The 21,869-nt window shown below is 38.6% G+C and overlaps 2 protein-coding genes across 7 annotated transcripts in view; both read left to right on the forward strand.

Annotated features, from left to right (window-relative positions):
* sulf2a (sulfatase 2a) overlaps positions 1 to 11,271 on the forward strand; it is a 30,095-nt gene extending 18,824 nt beyond the window's left edge. For all 5 annotated transcript variants that reach the window (XM_057362427.1, XM_057362431.1, XM_057362430.1 and 2 more), the window contains 20 exons: positions 2,129 to 2,371; positions 2,775 to 3,014; positions 3,174 to 3,325; positions 3,646 to 3,815; positions 4,412 to 4,562; positions 4,656 to 4,831; positions 4,908 to 5,036; positions 5,940 to 6,005; positions 6,242 to 6,365; positions 6,443 to 6,641; positions 7,121 to 7,373; positions 7,719 to 7,815; positions 7,957 to 8,051; positions 8,700 to 8,759; positions 8,859 to 9,025; positions 9,147 to 9,289; positions 9,399 to 9,507; positions 9,619 to 9,652; positions 9,818 to 9,871; positions 10,255 to 11,271. In XM_057362427.1, the coding sequence (XP_057218410.1) occupies positions 2,191 to 2,371; positions 2,775 to 3,014; positions 3,174 to 3,325; positions 3,646 to 3,815; positions 4,412 to 4,562; positions 4,656 to 4,831; positions 4,908 to 5,036; positions 5,940 to 6,005; positions 6,242 to 6,365; positions 6,443 to 6,641; positions 7,121 to 7,373; positions 7,719 to 7,815; positions 7,957 to 8,051; positions 8,700 to 8,759; positions 8,859 to 9,025; positions 9,147 to 9,289; positions 9,399 to 9,507; positions 9,619 to 9,652; positions 9,818 to 9,871; positions 10,255 to 10,285 (2,631 nt within the window). In that variant the 5' untranslated portion in view covers positions 2,129 to 2,190 and the 3' untranslated portion in view covers positions 10,286 to 11,271. The remainder of the gene's footprint in view (positions 1 to 2,128; positions 2,372 to 2,774; positions 3,015 to 3,173; positions 3,326 to 3,645; positions 3,816 to 4,411; positions 4,563 to 4,655; positions 4,832 to 4,907; positions 5,037 to 5,939; positions 6,006 to 6,241; positions 6,366 to 6,442; positions 6,642 to 7,120; positions 7,374 to 7,718; positions 7,816 to 7,956; positions 8,052 to 8,699; positions 8,760 to 8,858; positions 9,026 to 9,146; positions 9,290 to 9,398; positions 9,508 to 9,618; positions 9,653 to 9,817; positions 9,872 to 10,254) is intronic.
* A 956-nt stretch (positions 11,272 to 12,227) lies between these two features.
* arhgap46a (Rho GTPase activating protein 46a) overlaps positions 12,228 to 21,869 on the forward strand; it is a 32,966-nt gene continuing 23,324 nt past the window's right edge. Inside the window, exon 1 of one of the 2 annotated variants that reach the window (XM_057361404.1) lies at positions 12,228 to 12,437. In XM_057361404.1, coding sequence (XP_057217387.1) covers positions 12,424 to 12,437 — 14 coding nt within the window. In that variant the 5' untranslated portion in view covers positions 12,228 to 12,423. The remainder of the gene's footprint in view (positions 12,438 to 21,869) is intronic. The other variant, XM_057361403.1, reaches the window with a different exon arrangement.

Consider the following 21,869-nt stretch of genomic DNA (forward strand, 5'->3'; position numbering starts at 1 on the left):
GGATTTGTTCAGATGACACAGTCCAGGGATGAACAGTTAGAGACCGTCAAAGCATATCTTTTGGAACAATTGGCCATTTAGTTTGTCCAGCAGGAGGGTAAACAGTGTGTTATCACCTTTGGCGTGAGGACAGCAGGGTGCCAAAATTAACTGTTTCTTCCAAAGCACTGAGGTAAGAAGACTGAGGAGAATAGGAAGAATTTTAGATCTTAGAAGTTGTGTCTGAAGGTGACATTTCTGTTGATATACATGTGTGGATATTAATAATTTATACACCCCAACATAGCTTTAAGTAGGAGAGTGTGGAGCTCCTTTAGAAGGATGCTGTGGCTCCCATGCCAAGTTGTGTTTCAAGGGACGGCACTGTGGGAGATGAGCGTCCCGTGGTCTCTAAAACACACAGGGACGGCACTGTGGGAGATGAGCGTCCCGTGGTCTCTAAAACACACACACAGGAGCTCATTTTTCCGGCTGAATGCTCACAGTTGGTGGTGGAGTTAATTCTCTGATAAAAACCTACAAAATCCTTCTATTGTATTTGACTATCAGTTATAAAACTTTTGACTGACGTCTTCTTTTGTGTGTGGTAGTAATGTTACATTTACAATTTTGTGCAGTGATTTTAAAATCCTGCAGTGTGAATAAATTAGTTTTTAAAAGTTATGTTTTATTTACAAAGTTAAGTTGCATGTGGTCTCTTAGTGAATGCAGTCATAAGTCACATGGGACATGCTAAAAGAAAAGTTCACCCAAAAATAAAAATTCCAACAACATGTATTCACTCGCATATCATTCAAAACCTGTATCACTCTTTTTTTCTGTGGAACACAAAAAATATATTTTGAGAAATATCAAAATATAATGGTTTTGTGTCCATACAATGGAAGTCAATGGAGGCCTGTGGTTACCAACATTCTTCATAATATCTGCTGTGTTCTGCTGAAGAAAGAAACTCATACAGGCTTGTGGTGTGTCATTTTAAAGAATTTGTATTTTTTTCTGACTTATCCCTTTAACTTGCTAAAACCATTTTCTTTTCTACACAAATTTTTCATCATAAACGCTTTTCTGAAGAATTTGCATAAACATGCATCGACACATTTATAAATTTGCAACCATAACAAATTTGAACCAGGCCTCACATACCCTACTCTTCCAATCCATTAGTACCCAACTGTCTTCTCTAATAGCAGGCCTTTCCTCCACTAACCTCTGGCCTGTATCATTCACCCTCTCTCGGTTATCTTTTGGCATGCAGCCCACTGTCATTAGCATCCTCAACAGCTGCAATTTGTTCAACCAAGACGATCGTTACACATCAGCACCGACTTGGTCTTTATGGATCATTAATGATTAATTAATGCAGAGCATCATAAATAAGATCATTTTATATGGACGAGCTCCTCGGCTGCTCACTGTCAGTGATGACCAAAAGCCCAAAGGAGGAAAGCAGAGGGTAATTTAAGAAGGGTGTGTATGTGTGTGTGTGTGTGTATTTATGACAATGTATAATGTTGCTGTCAGTGAATGTCAATTTGAATTAAAGTAATCTAAAAATAATTTTTAAAAGAATCTTTGAATAGATCATACATGATATGCTGTGCACAAATGGGAAGCATGCTGCTAGCAACCCCAAGGTCATGGATTCAGTTTCCACACAAATTACTAAAATGTAATGTCATCGAATAAACCTGAATATTCATGATAGTTCATAAAAACTGTTAATTTATTATTCTTGCATATTTTACCATGTTTATTTCACAGAGAATTGTTAATGATCTGCTTCAAGTTCTTAAAACTAAATTTAAAATAATTAAAATGATTAATTTATTATTTTTGTATACATTACTTTATTAAATATGTTTTTTGTACTGTATTGATATTTTTTATGAATTATATCAGAAATCACCAAATAGTACTTATAAACTATATTGTGCAATTATTTTGTTTCTCGTAGTTTATGTTACAACTCTGTAAATAAATAAAATAATTTATGGAGTGTTATTTATTTATTTATTATTTTATTTTTTAAATTGTGTTTTTTATTTTCATTTACTGTAATTTTTTATATTTTAGTTTTAGATATAAAACCACTATAATACATTCTTGCTTTGTTCTCCCCAAACAGGTTGGGAAGAGTATACTGTACTATAACTAATTTGGGAGGTAAAGACTGGAAGAGTTAAAGCCATGGCAGTGGGGTGGACACCAGCCACCCTTCTCCTTGTCTTCATCCTCACATTCCTCTGGCCCTCGGATGGAACCATGTACCTCTCGGGCAAGAAGCTGAGGTCACGTCTTCAGAGGGACCGCCGAAATGTTCGCCCAAACATCATTCTAATCCTTACTGACGATCAGGACATTGAACTTGGTGCGTTGGTGCATTTGTGTATTTATTTATCTGTACTTTTGTGCATATTGTGTATGACTGTGAATATATGGGACTTCATGTATGAGTATGTTTGGAGTACGACTCACAATTATAATTTCTTACTCATTATTATGAAATACTTTATACAAAAGGGCACCTTACTCATTCAGTATAGTAATACTGGCCAACTGCTGTGATCCGTTGTGCCAGACATGCTGTTTATCCTCTCATTTAATCACTGAAGTGGTAACATAATGGCCTCATTGCGAGTCTTTGTTCAGCACTTTCATTGAAGCCCTTTTAGTGAGGAAATTTATGGTCAAGCATCTGTTGCATAAAACGATCTGGATCTGAATTTCTCTATCTGTTTTTTTTTTCTTCAAATCTACATATATTCCCAAAGGCTCCATGCAGGCCATGAACAAAACAAGGCGTATAATGATGCAAGCCGGCACCCATTTCTCCAATGCGTTTGCCACCACCCCTATGTGCTGCCCTTCTCGATCCTCAATACTGACCGGAAAATATGTGCACAACCACCACACCTACACCAACAATGAAAACTGCTCCTCTCCATCCTGGCAGGCCCACCATGAACCCCATACTTTTGCAGTCCACCTCAACAATTCAGGCTACAGGACCGGTTAGTCAACATCATGTATACAGTATTTTTAAACTACTTAGTGTATACAATAATCATCTTTAAATAATCAACTTTATAAATTAACTATTATAAATGCATAAGTTGCAATCAGTTTTTTAAAGATGCAAGATGTGTTCTCAAAATAATTGTTTTTTACAGCCTTTTTTGGAAAGTACCTCAATGAGTACAACGGCTCATATGTTCCTCCTGGTTGGAAAGAATGGGTAGCACTGGTGAAGAACTCTCGTTTCTACAATTACACTCTATGTCGAAATGGTATCCTGGAAAAGCATGGAACAGAATACCCGAAGGTCGGCTGTCTCTCTTCCAAATGCATGACTGAACATAATATGATGAAACTGATCCATCTTCTCTTCATAGACCGCATGTAATATTCTCCATCAGTGATTTCAGAAGTCCAACTCATTGCAATATTTATTAACAAATGAACAGGGTCCTCGGTTTGGAATATATTTTCATATTTTCAGTGTTTAATCAACATAATTCTCAAACCAAATGGTGTGAGCTTATACCAAGATCCACAGCTGCTAGAGAATGTGATCCTGTTTTGGAAGCATTCAATAAATATTTTTAATTTACGCATTGTTCACTTTTGAATGATTTTCCTCAGGATTATCTTACTGATGTGATCACAAACGACAGCATCCACTACTTTCGTGTTTCTAAAAGGATGTACCCGCACAGGCCTGTAATGATGGTATTGAGTCACGCTGCCCCCCATGGCCCGGAGGACGCGGCCCCTCAATACAGCAATGCCTTTCCCAATGCATCTCAACACATGTAAGGCTTCTTTCACACTACATGTGGGCTCATAAATCTTATTTAGTATCATTGTTCACACATATAGCATGCAATCTAAGATATTGCTTAAGAGACATGCTATAATATCATGATTTAACAGTAGGCCTTGTCCTGATCCCAAAGTTACTGCTATTTTGTTTAATTAATAACTATAACAATATTAACTATTATGAATAAATAGCTATTATTAATATTTTTAGTACTAGACAATTATTAAAAAAAATTGAATTGGTGCATTCAATGTAACGTTGTGCAAATGGATCAACAGGGAATATGACAATGCGGTGCATTATAATATTACAGTAAATAGGCTAGTCATTCAGAATTCGGCACAATAGACACTGCAATGCTGTTCAGCGCCATGAAGCACTATACAATGCATTAAACACAAAGTGTATCCTGTCATCAAACATGTCATTGTATGCCAGGTTATGCACAAAAAATAGGATAGTAGTGACTTTGCAATAATTTTAAGTTTTTGTCATCGAATTTAAAGTGTGGTACAGTTTTGTAAGTTCTTTCAATAGCAGAGAAACTCGCCTTTTAACAATGGTGTTATCGGATGTCCCGCACAGAACTCCAAGTTACAACCACGCCCCCAACCCAGACAAGCACTGGATTATGCGTTACACTGGGCCCATGAAACCTGTGCATATGCAGTTCACCAACATGTTACAGAGGAGAAGGCTGCAGACCCTGCTCTCAGTGGATGACAGCGTTGAAAAGGTATGTTTGGTGCATGCAAAAACCTTTTCTGTGAGAAGAAAGTATGTTATAAATAGCCTAGATGTTTAAACAAGGTTTCCTGTTTATTTACAGGTGTACAACATGTTGGTGGAAACCGGAGAGCTGGACAACACCTACATCATCTACATGTCTGACCACGGCTATCACATTGGCCAGTTTGGACTTGTCAAGGGTAAATCAATGCCGTATGAATTTGACATCCGAATCCCATTCTATCTCAGAGGACCCAATGTGGAAGCAGGTGCCATGTGAGTCCCACTGAAAGATTTTGAGCTCAAATAATGCTAAAATGACACAGTTGACTGATTTGCTAATCTCCTGCAGTAATCCTCATGTAGTACTAAACATTGACCTGGCTCCTACCCTGCTTGACATGGCTGGAATAGATATACCACTGGACATGGATGGCAAGTCTATTCTCAAGCTACTAGACACAGAAAAACCAGTCAACAGGTACAATACAGCACCACACCACAACATAAATATTGCACAATCACAATACAAAAACAAGAACACATTGTCACAACAACAGATTGATGTAACTTCATTTACTCTTCCAAAGTTTGATCATACCGCATATAAACAGCAATACAGTACAAAAATGTTATGTCAGGTAATCTAAAATGTTTCATGAAGTAATATTTAAATAAACTTAATATTAATGTACAGTAATTAATTAATATTATTTAATATAAAAGACCCTTACAAAATAAGTATTATTCAAGTTCATTTTATAAGTAGGCCTATATTTAAGTAAAGTTCAAGTATCTTAAGTGAACTAATATCAATGTACTAGTTGTACACTTGTAAGTGTACTATTTTAATACTAATTGGGACATTTTACTTAATTAAAGTGTATTTTTAAGTTTACTTTAAGTGTAACAGTAGTTACATTCTGAGTACACAACTAGTTTACAACGTTGCCTATACAACTACATTGTATATAAACTTAAAACATATAAGTTTATAAGAAACTATTTGAAAAAAAGTATTTAATAGGCTAGGCTAACAAAAACATAAAAAACAGAATTTTCATTTTTGGGTGAACTGTTCCTTTAAATAAATAAATAAATAAATGCAATTTTAAGTATATTTCTAAGTAGTACATAAGTGAAAATGAAAGTATACTTTCTTATTTTTTGGTTTAAAGGTATACTAAATGCACACTTGAATAAACTTTTTGTAGAGGGAATCAACTGGAGTATATTTAGCCATACCAATAAAGTCATTAAGTTAAGTTAGAAAAGATAAAAAACAATCCTTAAAGTAACAGCTGCATGTTGCACTTTGAACGTGTTATTTCCCATCACCCCTTGTTGCCTTAAAATTCACTGTATTCTTTTACATGCATGTAAGTTTCACTAGGTTTCATTTCCACAAGAAGGGGAAAGTGTGGCGGGATTCTTTCCTAGTAGAGAGTGGGTGAGTACATTTGATCAGGCCAGATGAACCCATGCATTTTTAATTCAACTGTGTATCACAAACTCCTATACTGTATCTCTCCTAAAAAATGTTTAACCCCAAAAATTGATTAGACACGGCTCCATTAGAGTGGCACCAGATGGCGACCTGACATCGGACACATCTGTGTTTCAGATAGGGCCGTATCTGATGCTGTTTTTGGGTGGCGACCTAATGTGATCTCTTTCTTGATTCAGGAAGCCCCTGCATAAACTAGCAGATGGCGAAGAGGTGGAACAGAATACCCTGCCAAAATACAAGCGGGTCAGAGAACTGTGTCAACGAGCCGAGTACCAGACTCCATGTGAGCAACATGGGCAGGTAAATACCTACCTGTTCTCCAGCTGCGTCCAGTGTTTTAAATCTCCACTGATAACCCCTCCTCCTTCACTATGCAGAAGTGGCAGTGTGTTGAGGATTCCACCGGCATGCCGAGGCTTTATAAGTGTAAAGGGATGGCGGGTCTTTATGCTCCTCGTGCTCTCGGTCTGATGGCTTCCATTGGGGCACAGGTCTATGGAGCTCCCTCAACATCAATCAACTGTGATTGTGAACCCGCTGTGCCTCTCAAGAAGAATAAGGTGCTCACCAAAATGAGTGAGTCACAAATACACACCTGTCAATATTCTTTTTATTTTTCATTGAGAGAAATATTTAATTTACAATATTTGCTTCCATTGTTTACCTCATTTCTAAGTTAAATTGTAAGCTAAATGACTAAATGTAAATGTAAAATAAAAAAGGACAATATTTTTACATTGGAAAAAATTAACAGCTCTAAAACCTTATCAAATCAAACATAACTGATTGGCCATATTTTTCTTGCTCAGTTTTGTGCTTTTTTTTCTGGCGTAACCAGAGATAACGAGTTGCTCTTTATAAGGACTTTTATTCTGAAAATCTGTGTAAGATAAATGCCGCCATCTGGTGGTTAAATATACGCATATCACAAGTCGCTAAATTATATTGAAATATTAATTTCACAGCAGTTTAAGCGAGTTTGAAGTACCTTTATCAAACTCCATACAGTCCTGTATATCACTTAACTAACAGGGATATTTTAATGTCATGGTCAGCTGCACAGTTGAAGTCCAAGAAGAGCGTGCCACGGAATCGCAGGGCCCGCTCGGCGCCACATGACCTGGACTCAGATGTTTACACTCTGGACCTGGAGAAGGGCTACCAGGCTCTCAACCTGAATAACACCAGGCTCATGCTCGGCAGAAAGCAAGCTGTGTATGGAGAAAATGAAGAGTTTAGTGGAATGGGTCCTGCAGACACTAATTTCAACAGTCTAACGCCACCTGCTGCTCTTAAAGTCACCTACAGGTACAGACGTCACCAGTCACATCCCTGCAATCAGTTACTCTAGTAAAATTGTGCATTTGTTTAAACATTTTTTTACGAAACTACAATTTTACTCTCAATTCATTTTATGGATGTGTCGGACAAGGTAGTGAAAAGAGAAGGTCCCATGTAAGAGAGTTGTTTTTCCCACCTAAATCACATACTTTTATTAGAGGTATGACATTATTTTGATGTACTGTTATTCAAAAAAGTGGAAATGTTGGTGTGACATGTTTGTTCTCTACATTTTCTATTTATAATTATCATAACATTTAAATCTTAAATGTGGGTTCTGTCATTAGAATACAAATATTTTTTATTGTTTAGATGTTCAATACTGATGAATGATACAGTAAGGTGTGATGGTGGCTTATACAAATCTCTACAGGCATGGAAAGATCACAAACTGCACATTGAGCACGAGGTACGATCATTTAGACTGCAAGTTCTTATTATACAACATGAATGAAGACAAACCGGACATGACTCGGAGGATAGCATGAAAATTTATGTGTGGATTTAATGTAACTGATTTTGGATTAACCATGTCTATCTCTTTCAATAGATTGAGACACTGCAGACCAAAATAAAGAACCTAAGAGAGGTCAGAGGGCATCTAAAGCAGGTTCGCCCGAAAGAGTGTGAATGCAACCAAAATATGTAAGTATCAATAGCTTGTCTTGCTTTTACTTGTGTTAAGTGTTGCATTGATTTGTGTGTAACCGGTTCTTCTCGCACCGCGATGTGCGGGCCTCGAACCGGCGTCGGTCCGGATGGGAGACGGGCGCTCTAACGAGGATGCTAAAGACGGCAGTCTCTAGCCTCTGTCGCTAGAGCGTCTCTGTCGGTTGGGGAGTGAGGACCCATCCGGTTCATGGCACCAATGTAACCGAGCACAGGGCGAGTAGGACCGGTTACATTTCTCACATGATTAACACCAAGGTTATTTTAGTTTACTAAAATTAAAACTTTGGAAACGTTTCTGTTCATTGACAACAACAAAAAATATTGACCTAAAAATGATTGGGAAAAACTTAACTGAAGGAAAATGGAAATGTTGCCTCAAAAATAAACTGAAATTATAATAATAGACAAAAACTAAAATTAATTAATATTATATAGCAACATAAAAAATAAACAAATAAATTATAAAATGACAAAAGCATATACCAAAATTGCTCAATCTTTAAAATTAACATTAAAACTAAGAATAAAAGCTAATTTTGAATATTAGTATAACTAAAAAAAAACTAAAATCAAAACTATAATAACTCTGATTAACATACCTATTTACTATTTGCTTGAAAGGTTTCTGCCCCCGAACAGGAATCTGCTCAAAGTTAAATCAGGCCAGATACATTCTCTCAAGTAAGTCTTTTATGCTGCAAACAAAGGAAAGCATGTTAACGCCTAATCAGTAATAATCTAACATTCAAGTGATAATATGTTCTCATTTAATTTGAGTAGAATGGCCTCCAAAGATAAGAAACAGTGGCTGATGAAAGACCAGAAACGCAGGAAGAAGTTGAGGAAGTTCCTTAAGCGACTCCGTAATAATGACACATGTAGCATGCCTGGGCTCACCTGCTTTACCCATGACAACCAGCACTGGCACACCGCCCCCTTCTGGACAAGTATGACATTACATACTGACCATTCTATTTGTAAATAACATAAAGAAGGCAGTATTGCACACACAATAAAAAATGTAACATGAACATGAAAAAAATGATCTCTAATTTTGTATTCTGTCAGTGGGGACATTCTGTGCTTGCACAAGTGCCAACAACAATACTTACTGGTGTCTAAGGACCATAAATGACACTCACAACTTCCTGTTTTGTGAGTTTGCCACTGGCTTCCTGGAGTATTTTGATCTCAACACAGATCCTTATCAGGTAGGTCTTTCACAAACATTTTTAGAAAATCAAAATGATTTACAGATGGACCTGAAAGTAATTACACAGTTGCACGGTAATTTCCACTGATGGTATCTGTTGTGTGCAGCTGATGAACGCAGTGAGCACGCTCGATCGTGATGCAGTCAACCACATGCATCAGCAACTCATGAAACTGCGTAGCTGCAAAGGTCACAAAGAGTGCAATCCGGAGACAGGTGAGTCATACCACCTGCTCGATGAATCGCATGAAAAAATGCTGTGTTTCCACATAATACTTACAGTATAGACACATTCTATAACCCCATAACTCATCATATCTCTTATAGGTGGTAAGGAAAGAAGCTTACTCTACGATTATAGGTATGGCTTAACTTTCATACATTTCTAATAAAAAATAATAATTAAATGACTATCATCACAAAATTTGAGAATATTGCCATTAAAAGAATCTTGTTTTTGTTATGTGTGCTTTTGTGTTCATGATGCCATGGGGTGACATACGCGTGCGTGCTCCACGTGATTCAGGCCCCTTCAACGTCGAAAGAGGCCAAAAGTGAAGAAAGCCTCCTCCAAATCGACGTGAGTTTGTTTGTACACACCATCTGTTTAATATAATTCAGCCTGCCAGTTACTGCCACTAATCCCACATAGCCCTCCTCCCTCTGTTATACACTGTCCCTATCTGCATGAGCAGCTTATCAATTCTTCCATTCCTTCAGAAACATGTGACATCATCATCATAACACGAGTCCTTCATTCTCTTGGTCAAAAAGTGTGTCAAGAGAGTGGTGTTGGTGACCTACTGCCATACTTTCATGTTGTTCTCATTTTGTTCTTGACTTTGGTTCATTTTTGTCTTTTTATGTTATGTACATTGTTACGTTGTAACTTTGTTACATATTGAAATTGTTTGTGGGTCATGTAATTAAAACCAATATGTTTCATTGTCTGTTTTTTTACAGGGGTCAAATTTGGGAAGGATGGGTAGGTTAGATTTGTCTCTGTTCTCCGTCGTAAAGAGTGTACTGAGGAGTGGAGAGTGAATTTATGAACTCCTGACTTGAGGACAGTGAGCACACGGCCATCTCTAGTAAAGTGTGGATTCAAAGAGAGTCATCTCATTGCCTCTCTGTTTTAACGCAGATTTGTTTCCATCCATTTTTCTACTTTTATGGACTTTTTGACAAATATCATGGCATTTACCATAACGGACACTTTGATGGATGTTAATGAGCCACTTACTATAAGGCCGGAAGCCTAACATTTTGTGGCTAAGCTCAATCACCGTTATTTCTATCACAAGAAAAATATTATCATTGGGATATAAACACTTCACATTATGATGTTATTACGTGTTTTTCATTGATGTGCTTCAATAAATACACTACTCTGTTGTCAGTTCTGTAAGACTATGATGTGCTATGATTCTGTGCTAAATGCAGAGCCAGAGCGCTCTGGCTTCTCTGCTGCTGTGGATGTTTTCAAAGTGGACAAAAAGACCCTTCATGATAGGCCTACTCACTCTTTTTGTAATATACAATGTTAATATCATCTGCAACCTGTGTGATTATATTAATTGAATTGTTGTTTATTTTAAATATGGTGCTACTGTAAGTTAACACTTGGGACATAATGCTGCATAGTATGTATTTGAATGAATGTGCAATTGATGTAAATATTGGAATATTTTTACCAGACTGAACATACGGGAGTTTCTCTTCCTGACTGTCGACAAAGTATGAAGGGAGAGTACCCTCAGTCTAACCAATGTTTTGAGTTTATTTGAATGCACTTATAAATAACATACTAAATGGTGTTGCAGTAATAATGTGTTATAATAGTTAGGAAATTTCGATGTAATTGTCATCATGAACCAATTCCTTTTTGTTTTCCTTTGCCTTGAAATTTGGAAAACAATGAATGTACAGTAGGCATAGTGGTAAATAAAGTGTTCAATGCTTGTAAATACTAATTTTTCATTTTCACACATACAGTATATGCAGGGTGTAATTTTAAGAAAATCACTTTTACATAAAAACTAGGCACACAGTCTTTTAACGCCTGGGTCTTGTTTACGTTACTTTTTATTGTAAAGTTTATTTTAGACACAAAGAAAGAAACGTGCAAAAATATATTCAACAACAACATACATATTATTATTAAAAATATGCAAATTTGTACACACACAAAATTGGGTACAGATCTAAGTTTTGACCCATTATACATATTCTGAATTTAATTACGTGAATTTTACTCACTTTACTTTTCTGTATGTCTCTTCTTATTTTCCCCAAAAGGTTGTGAAAATAGAAGGTTGATACAACAGACATGCAAATAAAACAATTGTGTGACATAGTTCGCCGGCAGGTGGCGCTTTCTGAATAATCCAAAGAGCCGAGAACTTTAGCCATTGTAAATTAATATGAATTCAAACCCACCTGAATTTGCACCTGTCTTATGTTAGAAAGGAACCACTGCTCTCCGTCGCACGTAATTTGTTTCACAAAGTTAAAGGGATACTTTACCCAAAAATCGAGTTGAGAATCGAGAAAAACTCACCTTCGAGTTGTTCCAAATCTGTATACTTTTCTTTGTTCTGAAGAACACTATTAGGATATTAGGAAGAATGTTTATATCCAAACAGATCTCGCCCCCCATTGACTCCCATAGTAGGAAAAATTACTTCTGTTTATTGAACACAAAAGACATTTTGAAGAATGCAGGACAGCAAACAGTTCGTGGGCACTTTTGACTACCATTGCATTTTTTCCTACTATGGTCGTTTATTTATTTATACATACAGATTTATACAGATTTGGAACAACTCGAAGGTGAGTAAATGATGACAGAATTTTCATTTTTGGGTGAAGTATCCCTTAAAGTTTACTCTGTTAGACGAACAGGAGTGCCTGTGTGTAGGGGGTGGAGAGAGATGTGTCCGCGAGACACCCCGCCAAGCGGCTCACGAGCGAGCAGTAGTACAGGCGCGCGCATTCAGAACTCTCAATTTATCACGAAACCCTCGCGGCTCGCGCGATAGCAGGACGTCCGACGCACACTGAGATTGTTTTAACATCTTTTCACATACTTTTTGAATGTTTTTGTGGTTCAACCGTACAATGTGAGGAGAAATGGCCGGGACAAGGTAAGAGACAATGTTTTAGGAATATTCCTCAAGTTTTGACAGAGTGAAAATAATGTTTTGACGCGAGGGTTTAGCGCGGCGTCGAACGTACGTACGTTAGCCACTCAACCAGTGTAATCTTTAACTTATGTACAAAACTGAAAAACGACTTTAAAAATAATAGCCACCCATCAGTTCATATTGGGGAAAGTTGGGAATTTTATGAATGAAATGATGGTGTTCCCAGGAGTTCGTGACTGCGGAGGGTTCGGTCATGTGAGAAGTTTCTCTCATTCTGCTGTTGTCGTATAACGTTACCGTCATTGAATGTACACAGTCTTGTCATTTGAACTGTTACAGCATTTTTTTAAAAATGAGTTGTTTCAGTTATTTTATTACTAATGTGACTTTAGGAAAAGCTATATGATAAGAATCCTGTGTTATACTCCTTTAACTTATATTTATTTGCCAATCTGACCAAAGCTGATCCAAACATGGATAAGTAAATGAACTATTCTACGACTGGATGCCCATGAACTAGTGAATCTGATCTTCCTTCACAAATGTTGAATTCAAAGCAGCTTAATTTTGCCTGATGGTTACGGGCATCCACTGGAACCCTTTGATATCCCTCGAAATCGTCTGTCGCCTTTGCCGTGGTTTGTACCGCTGAAGTTAAATTATTTGAGTTGGGACACATGTTCCGGTTGGTGTGGCTCTGCACATGCTGTCAGAAAAACATAGCATCTGTTTAGTTCATGATTACGAATGTACGAATTAAGTACAATGAATTAAAATTTAAAAAGCCTTTTCCACGCTGATTTTGATTATGACACACAGATGCTGAATTGTAAATAGATGAAAAGCGGTAGTTGAAAGACGTCTGTGATGTAAGACACATATTAAAAACCTTTGATCAGCTGTGGTACTGATGGTTCATTGGGCTCTTCGTCCAAAAGCTCACACAGAGGCACAACATTTGACACTTGTTGCTTTTATCTTTGCCACATTTCTTTGCAGCTAAAATCCATAACATGTTCTGAAAATGTACTATGGGGTTTTTGTGAATGGACGTTATACATAGGTGAATGTGAATGGAAAGGGATTATTTTGAAGAAAGTCTAATATGATCCGAGAAAAATAATGGGTAGAAACTTTGCTGTGTGTGGGTCCGTAATAGGCATTATATTTTTGTTCTGCCTTTTGAATGCACTGTGCAATGTGTTTTGACAGACTGGGGTTTATGTTTGATCCAGAATGACTCTCAATAGGATGTTTTGTCCCTGTATGCATGTTTGGTACACAATAATACGCAGACAAAAGGAGGACGTAGCATTGTGACAGCAGTTAAGCACCGTTGTAACATAAGACCTTTGAGCTCAATGTGAGAAGCACCCACTGGCCAAACTCCAATGTTCTGCCTTAGGGCATGTCTATGGGGCAAAGAGTGAATCACGCCGTTTTCCTCTTTCATTTTGTTTGTTTGCTCTTGTCAGTAATGACAATACTGTTCTTTTGTGTACTATTGTATAATGTGAATCGGTGCGTCACTCACCACCAGTTTCCTGACCTTATCGCTTTTTAAATAATGTGGTAAAATACTAGCTTTCATCAGCCTTAAATTTGTTTGCCTGCTGCCAGCTGTACATATCAGGTAGTCATACAATAATTTATCACTGTATTTCTTTTTACTATTTAGCCTCTCACCGCATAGCAACTCTTAACTTTAATAGCTTTCTTAGGTTTAGAATGGAGCATATGGAGCTGGAATGTAGCTATTGCATCCACTCTTACAATTTCTACCTTTATATTAATATGGTAATCTTCTCCCAAACTTCAGGCTCCCAGGCAGAGAGCATTATTTTATCCGGTCTTCACTCAGACCTCTTTTTGAAACCCTGACACCAACGTTAACAACTCAGTCAGTTGGACACTCAAGGCTGTGTCTCATCTCCTAGGAGCTTGCTTTGACAACGCCCTCTTTTGAGGTGGTGAGGTGACCTATGACCCTGCTCCCACCCAGTAATACAGCCTCTTTCCCAAACATTGAGTCTGATGTTTACCAAAAACATTACCAACAATGTTTATGATAAATACATCATTATTCACCAGGAATGGTCAGGTCAATGTTGTTCTCTTCATTTTTCTTAATCATTTCTCTGTTTTTCAAACTAAATTATCCAAAATATATTTCAAAATAGGCCTTTTGCCAAACTTATGTGGTTTGTTATAGAGCTGTTTCACTTAAAATGCCTTTAAAAAATTACTAGAGATGCACCGCTACTAAATTTCTAAACTGATACGATAGCCGGTTATTTAGAGTGATATCTGCTGATACCGATTCTGAAGATTAAATGATTATTTCATAACCTTATGAATGTTATTAATTTATGTAATGACTCTTAATATTGAACATCAAACTGGTGATGTTTCGTAACATTTTCTAAATTCATTGGATTTTCCTGTGCTCTTATGATTGACAGGATACAGTATATATGCCTCATTGGCTCTTTTTAAACTATCGACATATATAAAATTAAAACAACCTAGGTAGCTGGGTTAGCTGATTATTGGAAAAATCCATCAGTTTGTTCCTATTGTTGTTTGCTCTTTTTCCGACAAGCGGATGTAATGAGACCAGTTTTCCGGTTTGGAAATGTGACATTGATTGGACATATACTCTATTGATATTGACGCTGACAGCTGGTGTAGTACACATCTATGTAGCCTATACTACTACGTCTTTCTTCTTCTCACACTTGTTTGTTCACATCCCACAGCTTCACAGACTGTCAATGTGCTTGTTTGTCCGACTCCTGAGTAAGGTGGTTGGGGTTGTGTGGGTATGGTTGGCTTGTCAGATTTGTCCCCTCCAGAAAGGATTTATTGTTGTTTTCAAACAGTTGCTGTTTGGCAGTTACAGAATAGTTTAGTGACTTCCCGCCCGGACTAGAAGTTTCCAGCAGCACTATCCACTGCAGTCTCATGAGACAGGAAGTAGATCAGCAGCAACGTGGACAAAAAGAGCCATAGGACATTGGATCATACCAATGATGTCAACTTTTTTGCTTTGCATAGAAATAATTCCAGGAAGGGGGCTGTAGCATAGCATCTCAGACCCTCATCCTTACCCCAAACCCACACACCCCTGCTGAGCCATGAGTCACGTTCTGATTGGTCACCAGAGCTGTGAGAGCTTTGATTGTAAAGGGGGTTGTTCAAAATGAATAGTGCCTGATGGTTGATTTAACAATGCTCTCCATTGTCACGTCCCTTTTATCCATTAGTAATGGGTGGTATTCTCACGTATTGTGATGTATATGATGATAGCACACCACAGTTTGTCTAGACAATTTGATGTCGTCTTTTTAACTACAGTACTTTAGTACAAATCGGGTTTTTTTATCATTTTTGAGTCAAGTTTTTTTTCCAAAAATGTCACTGCATTAGTAGTTCAGTTTGGTTGTGCACACATTACACAAATAACATGAAAGGTTGGTTGACACTTGCTGATATTGCAGAACTATCAGAGGATCAGTAAGTCAAGATATATCAATCATGACATTTTATCCTCAAAGTCTGTATAGCTGAAGAGAATAAAAGTGAAATGGATGGGAACAGCTGCACCCTGACCTCTGCTGAAACACAAAACCGTCTGCAATATAAGAGCTCAACTTGTACCTCCACTACATATGCAGTTGTCTACTGTATCTTCAAGCCCAGAGGCCAGGAACTTAACTCTCTTCATACCAAACCATTAATTCCTTATCCTCAGGTTATTGTACCGTGGGAATGTTTGCATGTATGATTTTAAATGTGATCAATTTTGGCATGAAAAAAGTAAGACTCGCCCAAACAGAAAGCTGATTGCTAAGTTCACATTGGTAAGAAATTAAATTGTCACACAAACTCAAACATGTATGAGCACATAACACCTGCAGGTCTGTGTGTCCAGCTTTTCCTGGTATCATGGAATGAGAGCTCTTACTCTACAGAACTAAAGAATTCCTCTGACAGGTGCAGCAGTTTGTTTTCGGTGGGAATGAATGAGTGCACGCTCCTCTGTTTCAATGGTTGATCTGAGTGTGTGCTACCTGCCATGTGTGTTTTGTTTGTGGAACTACGCCTATTGTTTTAATTGCTTTTGTGTGTACTCAGCTGACACTCTGTGTATTTCTGTTTGAGAGTGACACAGCACGTTCTCTGGGCTGAAGTACAACAAATATCTAAGTTAAATGAGTGGTAAGCCATACTGTTTGACTAGGAAAAAATGACATTTAGAAGCTGTATACTTTTGAGGTTAGAACAAGGCAAAAGTTTTAATATATTCAGGATATTGTATGCCACACCTTGAGCCAGGTAATTGCGTAACCCAGCCTATCCCACTATTTGCATACCTTTCCACCATGTTAAATGGCATTATGTCATCAGTGTAACCTTAACCCTTTTGACCTGTCAAGAGCCCTATTCGCACGGGATTAGTATTATCTGGGGAACTTGTGTGATTTCGAAATTTTGACAGTCGTTTAAACTAAAGTTTTGTAACCGTGTAGTCCACTAGTCTAAAACTAAGAATGGCCCAGAAGGCGTAGGGCCTGTGTAATACATTTTAAAGACTAAAGAATGTAGGCTATTAATCAAACTGTTCATATCCAATATTTAATGTAGTTAAAACAGGCATATGTTTTCCACTTTCCTTACTTTATGATCATTAATATTTCTGCATTTGCTGATGAGCCAACCCTGGCTGACTGGATCGTTTTAGCGGCTGCAAGAAGTGACGCGATGATCATTTGTTTGCTTTGGCTGGTCTGAGCCTGGACTTAAAATATGTAGCCTATACAAAATCCATTTTATTTTCTCCTTTAAGTCTGTTTTTTCAGACTCTAATTTGATTACTATAATTTAATTGAACTTTTAAATTTTAGTAAAAGTGTGTCTATTACACTGAAGTCATGAAACTTAAAATATTTAACAACAATTAAATAATGTAACATTAGGGTAAGCCTACATTACAGTATATAATGTTTTTATTATTTATAAAGCAACGTGTGTAAACAAAAAAGCGAATAAAGCGATGGACAAAAAGTGCAGAACACATTTGATCTCACGCAGAGCGAATGAAAAAGCCGCCAATAAGGCATACTGCCCAAATTAGCTGATTTATAGAACATGCATAGGCTAAACACTTGAGTCCGCATGTGATTATGATGTTAATATTATTTTACATGTTCTTGTTGAGGAAATGCAAGCGTTATGCTCGGATGAAAGTCGGCTCAATGTTTGTGAACAATAACTCCGTCTGAGGAATCTGCGCAAACTCTGCATGGGCACACACATAACAGTGCTAAGCGATCATGTTTATTCAAGGACTTTTTTGTGATAAACATTATAATCAAAGAAATTTCAAAGTTCTGTGAATCTAGAAGCTGAGACATTCTCATCTTTATTGAGTTTTATTGAGTGTGCTCAAGATGCATTCGCCGCATTTACAGCTCATTCTGCCATCTTTTCCTTTCGTCTGTTCCCTTCAGGGGTCGCCACAGCGAATCATCTGCCTCCATCTAGCCCTATCCCCTGCATCCTCTTCTCTCAGACCGACTACCTTCATGTCCTCCTTCACTACATCCATAAACCTCCTCTTTGGTCTTCCTCTCGGCCTCCTGCCTGGCAGCTCTAACCTCAGCATCCTTTTTACCGATATATTCACTCTCCCTCCTCTGAACATGTCCAAACCATCTCAACCTGGCCTCTCTAACTTTGTCTCCAAAACATCTCACATGTGCTGTCCCTCTGATGTACTATTCCTGATCCTATCCATCCTCGTCACTCCCAAAGAGAACCTCAACATCTTCAGCTCTGCTACCTCTAACTCTTCCTCCTGTCTTTTCCTCAGTGCAACTGTCTCCAAACCATACAACATCGCTGGTCTCACTACTGCCCTGTACACCTTTCCTTTCATTCTTGCTGGTACTCTTTTATCACACAACAGACCTGACACTTTTCTCCACCCATTCCAACCTGCCTGCACACGCTTCTTCACCTCTTTTCCACACTCCCCATTACTCTGGACTGTTGACCCTAAGTACTTAAAATCCTGCACCTTCTTTACCTCTTCTCCCTGTAACCTCACTGTTCCACTTGAATCCCTCTCATTCACACACATGTATTCTGTCTTGCTGCGACTAACCTTCATTCCTCTTCTCTCCAGAGCAAACCTCCACCTCTCTAGACTTTCCTCCACCTGCTCCCTGCTCTCACTACAGATCACAATATCATCCGCAAACATCATAGTCCATGGAGATTCCTGTCTGACCTCATCTGTCAGCCTGTCCATCACCACCGCAAACAAGAAGGGGCTCAGAGCCGATCCTTGATGCAGTCCCACCTTCACCGTGAACTCCTCTGTCACACCTACCGCACACCTTACCACTGTCCTACTGCTCTCATACATATCCTGCACCACTCTAACATACTTCTCTGCCACTCCAGACCTCCTCATACAATACCACAGCTCCTCTCTTGGCACCCTGTCATACGCTTTCTCTAAATCTACAAAGACACAATGCAGCTCTTTCTGACCCTCTCTGTACTTCTCCACCAACCTTCTCAAAGCAAATATCGCATCTGTAGTGCTCTTTCTTGGCATGAAACCATACTGCTGCTCACAAATGCTCACTTCTCCCCTTAGCCTTGCTTCCACTACTCTTTCCCACAACTTCATTGTATGGCTCATCAGCTTAATACCTCTATAGTTTCCACAACTCTGCACATCTCCCTTGTTCTTAAAAATCGGCACCAAAACATTTCTCCTCCATTCCTCAGGCATCCTCTCACTCTCTAAGACCTCGTTGAACAACCTAGTTAAAAACTCTACTGCCATCTCTCCTAGACACTTCCATACCTCCACTGGTATGTCATCCGGACCAACCGCCTTTCCTCTCTTCATCCTCTTCAAAGCTCTCCTAACTTCACCCTTGCTAATCCTTTCTACTTCCTGCTCAACAATATTTGCCTCTACTACTCTTCTCTCCCTGCCATTTTCCTCATTCATCAGTTCCTCAAAGTACTCCTTCCATCTTTCCCTCACCCTCCTGTCACCTGTTAACACATTTCCATCTCTATCTTTAATCACTCTAACCTGCTGCACATCCTTTCCATCTCTATCCCTCTGCCTCGCCAACCGATACAAATCCCTCTCACCTTCCTTACTATCTAACCTTGCATACATATCCTCATAAGCTTTCTGTTTGGCCTTTGCAACCTCTATCTTAACCTCACGCTGCATCTCCCTATATTCCTGTCTACTTTCCTCCGTCCTCTCACTGTCCCACTTCTTCCTAGCTAACCTCTTCCTCTGGATACTCTCCTGAACTTCCTCATTCCACCACCAAGTCTCCTTGTCTTCTTTTCTCCTTCCAGATGATACACCTAGCACCTTCCTACCTGTCTCCCTGATCACTTTGGCTGTAGTAGTCCAGTCATCTGGAAGCACCTCCTGACCACCTAAAGCCTGTCTCAACTCTTCCCTGAAAACAACACGGCACTCTTCCTTTTCCAACTTCCACCACTTTGTCTTCTGCTCTGCCTTTGCTCTCTTCATCTTCCTCACCACCAGAGTCATCTTACACACCACCATCCTATGCTGTCTAGCTACACTCTCTCCTACCACTACTTTGCAATCGCTAATCTCCATCAGATTACAGCGTCTACATAAAATATAGTCCACCTGTGTGCTCCTGCCACCACTCTTATATGTCACCCTGTGTTCCTGCCTCTTCTGAAAGTACGTGTTCACCACAGCCATCTCCATACTTTTAGCAAAGTCTACCAACCTCTGTCCTTCTGGGTTCCTTTCCTGAAGACCAAACCTGCCCATCACTTCCTCATCCCCACTATTCCCTTCACCAACATGTCCATTAAAGTCTGCGCCTATCACCACTCTCTCACCTCTGGGAACACTCTGCATCACTTCCTCAAACTCGCTCCAGAATCTGTCTTTCTCCTCTTGCTCACAACCTACTTGTGGAGCATAAGCACTGACAACATTCAACATCACACCTTCAATTTCCAGCTTCAGACTCATCAACCTATCTGACACTCTCTTTACCTCCAGAACATTCTTCACACACTCCTCCTTCAGGATCACTCCTACTCCATTTCTCTTCCTGTCCGCACCATGATAAAACAGTTTAAACCCTGCTCCAATGCTTCTAGCCTTGCTCCCTTTCCACCTGGTCTCCTGGACACACAGAATGTCGACTTTCCTCCTCTGCATCATATCTACCAGCTCTCTGCCTTTACCGTCAACGTACCAACATTCAAAGTCCCTACTTTCAGTCTGAAACTCCTGCCTTTCCTCTTCTCTCTCTGCCTACGGACACGCCTTCCTCCTCTAACACACCTTCCTCCTCTCCTTTGACCAACAGTAGCCCAATTTCCACCAGTGCCCTGTAAGTCAACGGCACCGATGGCGGTCGTTGTTAACCCGGGCCCCGACCGATCCGGTATGGAAGTCATGTTAGTGATTCGCATATTTGATTTGGCAAAAGTTTTATGTCGGATGCCCTTCCTGACACAACCCTCTCTATTTATCCGGGCTTGGGACCGGCACAAAAAGTACACTGGCTTGTGACCTCCTGTGCTAGATTTGACCTCTGTGGCAGATACAGCTCATTTGCCATCAATAACGTAATCTGTTTTCATATTTTAAATATAAATTGTGGTAATTATATTAAATAATTAATACAATTGATTAGATTTTCTTAATTTTAGATTTATATTTATTATTAATTATAAGAAGATAGGGATGTAACGATTCACCGTGAGCCGGTGAAAATCGGTTATAATGAGGACGATAAAAATCGGTTGAGGCTTGAACTGAATCGCAATACATTTTTTGAACAGCAGGGGCCGCTATTTTCACTGCAAACCTAAACGTGGATGCTGATATTTCTTAAATGCAAAAAAATCCAAGAAAAGCACAGACAGTATTAGTTTGTTTATATTAAAGAGACTTTTTCTATTATTAATTTGTTATAAAATTGCAGTTTAGTTTTGTTATTTGAAATAAAACATTATTTTATCATACAAAGAAACGTGAAGCATTTAAGAAATAATGCAAGGGAAGTTGTTCATTTCTAATTTGTTTCAACTCATTTTTTCAAAATAAATCGTGAGTAAATCGTGAATAAATCGCATCGTGAGATCAGAATCGTGACTCGCATCGCATCGTGAGCTGAGTGAATCGTTACATCCCTAATGCCTGCATTCCGCGCTTCTGTCTGCATTTTCTGCATTGCGCAAAAAAATACATGATACAGTATGGTTACGCATGGCTCAGTGAAATTATTGTTTTGCCACTTTGATATGACATAGTTTGCATAAAACCTACCCGTTTTTCTCCTTCAAAACACCCCTACAACTCGTCTTTCAAGTGGTCATTTCTGAGCT

This window comes from Triplophysa rosa, linkage group LG20 (assembly GCF_024868665.1).
Source record: "Triplophysa rosa linkage group LG20, Trosa_1v2, whole genome shotgun sequence".
Lineage (NCBI taxonomy): Eukaryota > Metazoa > Chordata > Actinopteri > Cypriniformes > Nemacheilidae > Triplophysa > Triplophysa rosa.